This window comes from Mesoplodon densirostris, chromosome 12 (genome assembly GCF_025265405.1).
Source record: "Mesoplodon densirostris isolate mMesDen1 chromosome 12, mMesDen1 primary haplotype, whole genome shotgun sequence".
Lineage (NCBI taxonomy): Eukaryota > Metazoa > Chordata > Mammalia > Artiodactyla > Ziphiidae > Mesoplodon > Mesoplodon densirostris.
Window position 1 is genome coordinate 35,775,038 of NC_082672.1, and position 11,101 is coordinate 35,786,138.

General features: G+C 47.2%; 1 protein-coding gene across 1 annotated transcript in view; it reads right to left on the minus strand.

Moving 5' to 3' along the window:
• RSPO3 (R-spondin 3) overlaps nucleotides 1–1,184 on the minus strand; it is an 84,447-nt gene extending 83,263 nt beyond the window's left edge. Inside the window, exon 1 of the mRNA XM_060115212.1 lies at nucleotides 1,088–1,184. Coding sequence (XP_059971195.1) covers nucleotides 1,088–1,184 — 97 coding nt within the window. The remainder of the gene's footprint in view (nucleotides 1–1,087) is intronic.
• Nucleotides 1,185–11,101: the final 9,917 nt, after the last annotated feature.

The following is an 11,101-nucleotide window of genomic DNA, read 5'->3' on the forward strand; positions in this document are numbered from 1 at the left end:
CCTCGGCTCTGTCTGCGAAGGAACTCCCCACGCCTGCACATAACGCCGGAGCGGAGCGGCCAGCGCGCCGGGCTACCCAGGGGCAGGGAGAGGTGCCTTTCTCGGGTCTGTCTCCTCATCTATGGAAGACGCCACCTTGAAACAGACCAACCCGGGATGAGGGTGCCCTGGTGGGGGGGCGGTGCCCGTTTCATCCCAGCTAGGGCACTGTCCTAGGAAGTCTTCACAAGCCAACCTTCCAAGTAACTGGAATCGGGAAAAGGGGCAGCGAGGGGGCGAGCCTGAGTCTTTAGGGGGAACCCCACCCTCAGTCTGTGTTTGCCCCAGGGGACCCACTTGAAAGGGCCTGAGACGGTAAAAGCGCTCACGCGTGACAGGCAAGATTGTAACTGGAAACCTGGCACCTCCAGCTCCCAGCGGCCGGTTCGGCAGCCCTCACATCCCTCGTACTGGGACGCCCAGCGTCTCCTTAAGCGCGCAGGCACGCGAACCCCGAGCGCCCCGCGCGCCCTTCGGTTCCACTCGTGCGTGGCTGGGGGTATAGCGGCCGCGCAGGCGCTCGCTCGCCATTTCCCGAGGGGCGGGAGGGTTCCTCGCGACCCTAGCGCCGCGGGAGGACCCTGCGAGGTCTCCCCAAGCAAGGCGGCGACGCAAGGTGAGCGGGCGCCGCGGCCGCGCCTTCCCCGGCGGGAACTCAGTGGTCAGGGGCATCCAGCCGGCCAGGTGTCCGTGATGCCTGGGGGCTCGAGGCCCCCGTGCACGTCTCGGGACGAAAGCACAAATCCCTCGAGCTAGTCTAACGAAGGGCCGAACTTTTCCGCGAACCTGAAATTATGAGGGTGCGGGAGCCACCTTAGCTCCGGGTCCGCCGGACTCTGGCACCCAGAAGGATGCGGGGGAAGAGAGGGGCGCGGAGAGGAAGGCGTGAAAGACGCCAACACAGGAGCCTAAACGGTTACCTCCTCTCGAGGCGTGGGGTGCTGGGTGGCAGGACCGCTGCCTCTGGGAGCCGACTCAGGACAGGCAAAGCGACCCGACAGGTGAACGCGGCGGGAGGGAGCAAATGCGTAAAAAAGCCTGCACTTACTTCTTCGCTGGCGCCTTCCCCGGGAGGCGTTTTGGCTGCCGATGTATTCCAAAAAGTTCAAAATGATAAAAAAACAAGAAATCAGTCGCAAGTGCATAGTAACCCAGTAATAGTTCCCTTCCTTTTCTCCTTTTTCTTTTGATTGTTAATTAATATTAAATGTTTTAGAAATACACGTAGGTGTTAGGCGTATATGGAGAGCAAGAGAGAATCCAAGCAGCGGACTCCTCCACTCAGATCCGATAGGCGAGCTGGGATGGCAAACGAAGCGGGTCGGGTGGTCAGGGAAACCAACTACTGTACTTTCAAACTGTCCGAGCCCTGAGCTGCGGGGGCTCCCGTACGGTGGTGGCTGTCAGTGCCGCAAGTGAGGGTTCCAGAAGCAGCGAGCGGCCTCGCCAGGGCGGCCGCAGGTAGCATGGTGCGCGGCGGCGGCGGCCGCGGGCGGGATCCGGGTGGGCGGTGGCGACGGTGGCGACCCCTTGGGCTTAGAGGTTGCTGCGGCAGCGGCGGGGGCCCCGGGAGCGGAGGGGAGCGGGCGCCGTCAGCACCGCGGCCATGGCCAAGGGGCGGCGGAGAGACCCCGAGCTGCTTCTGCTGTTCGCGAGCAGGAGCCGCTCCAGTGGTGGAGGGAGGGCGAGAGGGTGGGTGGGAGGGACGGGGCGAGGGAGGGGGGAGGGGAGGGGGATGGCTGCTGGGGGCGGGGGGAGCTCGGGGGCGGGGAAGGAAACTGCTGGAGCAACAACCCTGAGCGACCTCAATAACTTTCAATTTCAAGGGGGAAAGAGGGAGCTGGAAAAGTACAGGCGTCGCGATTTGGCAGAGGGACGGGAAGAGGCGCCTAAGGGGTCCCGGGTCTGCGGCGGAGCATCTCTGGACACTGCAAAGAAGGCGGGAGAACGGGAGCCGGAGGGAGTGGGGGGAGGCACTGCGTGCCCAGAAGAGCCCCTCTTTAGAACGGTCGCGGTCGCGGGGAGAGGCGGGCGCGCTCGGGCTGGGACCGTGGAGGTGGACGGTCCAGCGGCCGCGGGACGCCCCCCTCCCCGCCCCCGACTCCGGCCGGTCTCAACCGCCTCAGGCTGGGCGCACCCCGCTCCCGGGGCCCCGCGTCCCGGCTCCCTCGCGCCTCCACTCCCGGCGCCGGCGCGCAACCACTGCCCCAGAGCAGTTCGCTTCTCGCCCCCTTGGCAGATCGCTGCAGGGTTTCTGGCTGCGGACTCCTTCCCAGCGTTCTTGAGCCCCTCCTCTGTTGCTTTTCTCCTTTCCTTTCTTTCTTTCAGTAGAAGTAGCTGCAGCTGGGCGCCGGGCGTGTGGTCCGGGGGAAGCTCAGTGGGCACTGGTGGTCAGGTCGGCCGCCCGTTACCTGCCCGGAGCGGGTAGGACTCAGAGGTGTGCGCGCTCACACACCTTTGGAAATCCAACTGTGCTGAGACTTTCTCCCAAGCGGAGTCTTTGCTGAGGCTCTGGAAGATTCCTCCTCCCCTCAGGCAGCTCCCTCCGCAGTTTCCCTCGCCCAGCGCCGCTCTCTCTCTCTCTCTCTCTCACTCTCCATCTCTCAAATCTTCTCGAGATCTCTTGTGCAATTTGGTTTCTCATCTGGGGGGACAGGGAATGAGATTTGGAAAGATTTTTCCCTGCTTGGGGAGGAGGGGAGAGGGTCCACTACTTCCTTCTGTTCCAAGTTCAGGTAGGGGCCCTTGGCAGCGAAAAATAAGGTTCGTTGGTCCACCCCGGGGTGGGAAAGCCGAGGGCCGGCCCTTCAGAGCGGGGTACACCCTGGCTCTTATTAGTCGGTGGTAGCTTCCCACCTCTTTTCTCCAGTAGCACAAGTCGAAGAGCTTCCAGTAGTTTCTGAAGAAGTATTTAGTTGAAAGTCACAAGCCCCCAAAGTGATTTTTAACATAAATCTGTCCTATGTGTTGTATTACACAGACTGTCTCAAGGACTGAACTCTACAGCATTACAGTTTTACACAGCCCCAGACTTCTGAGAGGTGGCTTTGAAAAAGTCCCTGATTCAAAGACACCTTGCTAATTCTTATGCTCAAATAATTTAGGTTTAGAAAATAGCTAAAGCCTTGCAGGAACAATTAAGATTTGTGTTTCTCTTTTATCTATTTGTAATCCCTATTACCAGGTTGCCTTAATTTCTGTGTTGATAAATGAGAGGAGAAAAGAAAGGTGATTGTGTCTAGCCATTCCATTTTCAAGCTTGCAGTGCTTCAAATTGTTGTGTCTATGAAGACTTCAATGGTGTAGCTGTTATACATCCCAAAAGTGAGGATTGAGGAGGTAAAATGGCCTGGAAGAAAAAGGAAGGGAACATGAAATAGGCACTCCTGTCAAGGTGCTAAAAATTAGAATCTGAGAGACTGGGTCTTCCCATATGAATTCCCTAATTAAATATCATTTATTACTTTGCATTCCTGTATTGGAATTTGGAGGCAGGAATAGTTTTCTTTAGGTTCTTTATTATGGGGAAGACAACAACCCATCAAGATTATGATTTGGGGCTTATTTAAAAATTCCCATTTGCAAGATTTCTGTTTCTGTGGTGGAACTGTATTTTCCATACATCACACACACACTCCCTTCCTTTATCTGTTGCATAATGTCCAGTTGAGAAGGACCGAGTTTATTACTTTGAACCAGAAAAGTTGCAGACAACAGGACAATTCCAATAATGATTATCCAAAAAAGAAGCTACTCTACTTTTCTATGCCCGTCTCAGTCAGCTTTGCTTTCCTTCTTAATACCTCAGATCCTGAATATCTGCACCATAAAATGTGGGGGATTTAAAGGCTGTGGGAGGCTCCCTTTGAAAAGGACTCCAGAGACGGCCTTTCTAATCCGGGATACTTGAGCCGGATGGGATGAGATTGCAAAAGGGGATGTAAAAAAGCAATTTGGTGAACAAGTTCAGGGAAATAAACACGAAGAAAGAATTTACTTTTTTCACCGTGTGTTGTGCAGACATATGTTAGTTTGGATGAGGACAGGAATGGGCGTGTAAATAAATAAACAAACACAGTGAGAAGCTGCAGTTCTTGAGCCATCCCAGAAAAGAACTAGATGCAGTGGGCAGGAAAAGCTTGTCAAGTAATAAGTGCTGCTCTGAGGAAACATAAGGAAAACATTAAATAAACGGCGAGTGTATTCTTTCTCTCTTGACACTATGCTTTAGAATAACTTTTTCCTGATCCATGTTACCATTCTATGAAATGTGTATTTACTTGCCTGGCTGAGCCTTGTGTCCCTCGACTGTCCTTACAGCTTATGGAAAGCTTGCCATGGCCTATTTTGTGCAACATAGCACTTTTTTTTTTTTAATCAAGAAAACAGCGCTCACAGAAGCCTGTGGCTGCCAATGAATTCCAGGGCCCAAGCCTAAAGCAAGTTAAAAACTATAGGCTCAGCATAGAAGTCAACATTTGCTTGCTATTTTTCTCCAGAAAACATCAAAGTCCCGGGGAGTTGAGATAACCAGGAGTTTGAGTCGGGTCAGGAGAATAGAATAGTTTTGGATAAAGATAGAGGGTTAAACACATCCAGAGTAGTTATGGCAACTTCTCATCTCTCCTTTTCTACCTCCCCCACCAGGCACTGACAACAGTAACAAGTTATTTTTGTCACTTGCAGCAGTGCCACTTTAAGGAAAGAAAATGATTGTCATATTGTTGAATCCATACTGCAAATATGTGAAAGGGGGGTGTGCTCCAGAAAGAGAGAGCAAGCCCAATAGTTTGGAAGGGTACATAACTGGTAGTGATGAGAGATGTTTGGCAAAGTTCAGGCTGACTTCAGTCATTATACCACAGAGCTAACATGCAGATCCTGAAAATGCTCAACTCTCCAGTTACTCAGATCTGGAGGCATCTGAGTGAGTGAGTCAAGCAGGGTCCTCCGGGTGGTGTCTGTGTAACTGATGCAGCTAGAAGTCATCCCTGAAATAGAGAGCAGACGGCAGTATTTAAAAACCATTGAAATGAGTAGATGAAGGAAACTACTATTTTTAGAGAGAGAAATAAAGGAGACAGAATTATTGTAGCAATTTTAAAAATGATTAAATGGTTATATAGCATTAAGAACATGAGAAAATCAAGACCCATGATGAATTACTTTCTGTCAACAAGAAAGAATGTTCTTCCTCCCAGATGAAGTTATGGGACACTTATAAAATTGTGGTGAGCACTGTCTGGTGTGCCTATTTTTAAAAACTTTCACAAATCAGTTCTTTGCTGGGCTCATTTAGAAAGTGAATATCTGGTAGTACTTAGTATAAATTATTTACTACCTCAGAAAATTTTGTTTGACTACAGAGTTTTAACAGAAAGAGGCTGTGTGTTGTGGTAACAAGGGCAAGAAATCTAGGGATCAAGGTGAGTCCTTGCTCTGAATTTATTGTAGTGTTTCAGGTTTCTTTATCTGAAAAATGAGGGAATTCAAGTAAATCATCTCCAAAGTCCCTTTCAGCTCTGAAAATAATGGCAATATTTCCAAAAAAGGAAAGACAGACTTGTAATTGCAAATGTCAACGCTATTTCTAGTTATGTGACATCACATCTTTCACTTACGGAATTATGTTTAACTGAATAGGTCCAGATTTAGAAATCTGCCTGTAAACGCGTTGATTTTCTGGAAATGCCTAAACCCTTACAAGAATCCTAGATGACACTGGCCTGGCAAATTAGGTCCAGGACTAGTTTAATCTGTCTAGATGTCTCTAGACTTTGGGACAAGGGGGAACACATTTTAAACCTCGGGTTCTGGGCAGACCCCCATAGAGATTAGGGTAAAGGACTTTTGCACCTCATGGAGACACTACTCAATCTCCTTTTGTCTTTAGGAATTGTAAGTGAGGAAGGAACATGGATTTTACTGAGTGCGGCCTTTCCTTTTTACTCTGTGTTAGTCCTTTCTTTTTCCTACTCATATCTTTGGATGAGGACTGATATCCATGTCTCCTTTGTCCCAGGAAACGCTTCAGAAAGTCAATAGTGAAGCTTGAGTGGCTGTGGTCACAGACTTAGGCTGAAGGATTACTGTCAATGACATACAAGTCCGATAAGATGTCGTGGGCAAGGCTACATGAGGGATAATTTTAATGAGCAACATTTTTGCAGTTGTTCTTGCATGTGTTATCTCAAAACAGCCTCAAAACACATTGTTTCCTAGATGAGACAACGTAAGCCAGAAAGATAAAGTTGCTTGCCTAAACTTATATAGAAACTATTCTGGTTATATTACCCTAACATCTATTTTCTCTGCCTTCCCTGACCCCCAGGATGTTGATTTCTATGGACAAATCCCCAGAACTTTCTTCCTCTGATTCCTGGTTGAGTTCAGTCAGTGAGGGCACCAGCAGGAGATCAGAGTATGGGAGGAAAGAGTGATTCTGCTCCCTCCCTTCTTCGACATCATTCTGGAAATGGCTGTATCCCTAGGGGTGACCACAGCTCCGTCAAGCAGCCCCTCTTCTGTAGCCCTAGTTCTTAACCAGGTTTCAATAACACCATTGACTCTCCCTGCCTCTTTACCTAGGAGTGGAAATGGCTAGTTCCTGGGTGCCTTAACACCTCCTTTGTTTCCCTTCACTTTGTGCTATTATAAATAGTCCTTTTTAAAAGTATCTTCCAAAAATTCTTGCGGGGTCCTAAAGTGTCAGAGCTGGGTCTTGAAACCAGGTCATCTGACTTAAAGCCAGTGCTTTTTCTACCATGTTGTCTGGCCTTTCCAGAGGAATGCACTCTGATTAAAACTGAGTTGGGTGAAGGGGAGGGAAATAGAGGAGGCTGCAGGGTTACAAGCCAGGAAGGCTTCGCAAGTAAAGAAGCAGGCGTACAACAGACATCAGAGCATGGCTGCGGGCTAAACCAGAGGGAAAAACTAGAATCAGAATAGCAAGGAGCAAAGCGAAGTTCATGTTCAAAATTGTAGCCAGGCATCAGCAACAAGGTGATACATAGGAAGGGAAGGAGCAAAGTAGTCAGGATACAGCAGTAGCAAAAGATGATGTTGATTTTAAGGCTGTTTTGAATAAGTCATTTTTTATATTTATTTTTTCCTGCTAGGTCTAAAACCAGTCTTTTACAGTCCATAGGTGAGTGAGGATACTTTATTGTAAAGGGCAGTGAAGGGTGGGAGCTAAGGTACATCAGTCATCTCTTCATTCCAGAAATGTATATTGATGGTGCCTGCTATGAGTGAACTCCGGGCTGGACAAAGAAGCAGAGACTTATGCAAGGTCTTTAAGAGAAGAATATGGAAGGGATGACTTTATAGGTTGTATTGGTGCTCTGGTTAAAAACAATGTTATGGGGGCTTCCCTGGTGGCGCAGTGGTTGAGAGTTCGCCTGCCGATGCAGGGGACACGGGTTCGTGCCCCGGTCTGGGAAGATCCCACATGCCGTGGAGCGGCTGGGCCCATGAGCCATGGCCGCTGAGCCTGCGCATCCGGAGCCTGTGCTCCGCAACGGGAGAGGCCACAACAGTAAGAGGCCCGCGTACCACAAGAAAACAAAAAACAATGTTATGGTTTATGACAGAAATAAAATGGCATGTAGAGGCACATAAGGGCATGTTCAACAACAAGCTTTAAGGAAACATTCATCAGAGCAACTCTATTAAAAAACAAAACAAAACAAAAACAACCTCTCTCTATCTATATATTTACCTATCATTTATGGTTTACATTTGTTGTTACCAATGCATTTGGGTAGCTACTTTTGGTCAGCTGGTTACCCTTATTTCAGCATTCACTGGACATGTGGCAAGCGCCATGCTAGGCTCCAGGGATAGAAAACTATGAGGACTAGGGCCTTGCCCTCCAGTAGAACACCCTCAGTGAGGGAGACAGCCACATAAACCATTAAAGCTTCCACGAGATAAATGCTATGTGATAAGGCTGGTGGTATGTTGTGGGAAGAGGAAAAAGGAACAATGTTTTGGGGAAAGGTGGGGGGAGATAAACTCTGTGTCTAAGACGGGCAGCATTTAAAGGACTAATGGTGAGTCTTAAAATGTGGATAAGGAGGGATTCCTTCCCTTGCTTAGACCGGCCCTAATTCCGAGGTTGAGGGATAAGCTCTCTTTCTATCTTGTTTGTGAAGGTCGGTGGTCAAGGTTGGCTGCCTGCTTGCTAGGGAGGCAACCATGCTCCTGGAGTGGTATCAGGCCTCCTCCTCCTCCTCCTTCTCCTCCTCCGGCAATTCAATGTGGCTCAATATTGACTATGTGGGAGTGTTGTTAATGGCTGATACCTATGCAGGGGTCTTTGTGGGTTAATGATTTGACCAGTTTACTGTAGCTGCACTGTGGGTGGATTCCTCTCATGGGAGAAAAGTGACGTTTCATTTCTCCAATTTCTTATAAGGGTTTGAGTATATTTAGAGTAACCCACAAAAAAATGAAGGTCAGCCTTCCTAGGTGTCTGGCTTCTCTCATTCTCCCACCCTAGCCCCAACGCTCCACCATCCGCTACACATTCTGGTATTTCTTTGCAACATGTTCTCCCAGACAGGGTTTTGGTCACCCAACCTTACCCAAACATCCCCTGCTGAGTCTCATCCATTGGTCAATCTAGCCCTCCCCGTTTTAGAAGCGCCCTACTCTGAAACCGAACCCTAGCTCACACCTTAGTGATGGCAGGGGTCCCCAACTTCAGCCTGTTAGGTACCGGCCACACAGCAGGAGGTGAGTAGGGGCGAGCAAGCAAGGCTTCATCTGCCGCTCCCCATCACTCTCACTGCTGCCTGAACCATGCTCCCCCCGCTGCGACCGTGGAAAACTTGTCCCACCAAACTGGTCCCTGGTGCCAAAAAGGTCGGGGACCGCTCTAAAGGATTAGCTTAGCTCTGCCATTCTTTCTTTCTTCTCTACCCTCACGTAAACCTTTCTTTCTAGAAACATATTTTGATTTTGATTTCATGCTGGCCTGGGTGGTATGCCCCAGATGTAGGGAAGATGTAAGGCTACTTTTTCTCTATATGTGCATATGACTGTACATATTTTTCATCTCTCTAGTCCCATTGCTGAAATTGTCCACCTGTATACTACTTGAAATTATCATAATTAAACATTTATTTAAATGCAAATATTCCCAAGAAAGTTAAGAATGAGTGAATTATTTTAATTAGATTGTTTTTTCTTAACAGATATCTGACATGTGGCAAGGGAAGAAGGTCCAACATGTGCAGGGCGTTATGAAACGTGAGTATGTGGAGACGTGTTGAATAAGGATGCTCAGTGACTATGGGAGGTTGAAAAGTAAGGGCAGAAACAGAAGCTGAAAGAAAAAGCAGCAGAAGGGGAGGTGTGACTGTTTCAAGGATGAACTTAGTTTTCTAGGGGTGACCCAATGAAGCATTAACAAAAATGTAAATTAGACACCTTATTGCAATTCCCTTACCATAGGAGGAGATTATGGCAAAGATTAAACAATGGATTGTTCTGAAAGTAATTTAAAATTCCCTGATACAGCTTCACCTGAGAGTAGGCATGTCCTATGACTTAGGAAAGAAGAAAAATTGTACAGAAAGTGCTCTGAAGATTGAAAATAGATGAGTATATACTCTTAAACACAAAAAGGTGAGGCAAAACATACTATGCCATTTTTACGTTTTATCCATTTTCTTTTAAAAATTAATTGTTATCAAAATTGTTGCTATTGTTGGTACTTCTTCATGAGAATTATATGAAAGGATTTTCTCTGATATGAACAACTTCTAAATGCTTAACTGGGGGAACCCTCAATGACAACATAGATATTTCTGATTGTATACTAGGACCCATGCTACATTTTAAATAAAGACTGTACCAGCTAGTGAAAAACATTTTAAGTTATAGCCCTGAAGTTTAATATTCTACATTGCTTAATTTGAAGATACCAATTTTGAAAACGTTAAGCACATGAACTTTTCATTCTCTTGAAAATTATGCTGCCCTACGGCTACTGTATCTATTGAATCAAGGCCATTTATTATTTGTGGGTTAGGGCAGATATCACCTAGAGCATAATTTCATTGTTCTGCTTTGAGTCTCAATGTTGCCTTTCTTGGATTCCCAGTAATATTCACCTTGCCATAGATTTTTTGAGAGTCAAGATATTTCTATACTTTAAAACTTCCCTTTATGTATACAAGCAAAGTTGGAGATCCAAATATAGAGTTCCACTGAAAGCCACAGTGTAGTCACTAAAGATTTCCCTGTCAGAAGGAAGAGGACATGGAGAATTCTTCTGGAACAGGAAGAAATACAGTAGGAGAGTAGGACAAAGAAGTCATAGTCTAGTCTCCTCTTGACAGGTAATCATTCATGTCTCTTTTCATATAGGAGGGATACAATTGTTATGGATATCTAGGACCTTGTGTAAAAAGTCCATAAGGAACTTATAATCAAAGATCAGAGGATGAACTAAAATTCCTCCCTATGCTGGTGGGACCTAACATAATAGTTCAAGGACAGACCTTCTTGGGAGCCAGAGACATCTTGTACAGCACTCAAGTATGGGTTGAAAGTGACCACAGGAGTTTCCCTATAATAATTGTAATGCCAGCCCTGGCATGGCTTCATGTGGTAGCCACGTGAATGTTCAGCAAATAGTCTTATCCCCCTTCACTATGCTTTCTAGACATGTACAGAGATTTCATATCCCTCCCCCTCCTTCCCTTTAAAGTTAGGCATAGAATGTATATGTGGAAAGAAATGAGAGTAGAAGTGACACTAAGATAAAAGCTTTAAGAACCAGAGTCAGGTTTACCACATTTTCTTTCTAGTGCTGTGATGTTCATGGAAGCACAGGACAAAATGAAGCCTTCTTCAGACTAGGTCCCTGGGGGACTATGGTGAACAGCCCTCTCATTCCCTACGCGCTGCTGACTATGTTGGACATATAGCATGAGTGAGAAATACAGCTTTGTAGTTACTGGGCTTCTGAGACTTCCCTTAAGTCAGATTCTGATTCCTTCAGTCAATATAGGTCCTAGCATATGTAAGTCAAGACAAGTGTGCAGAAGGA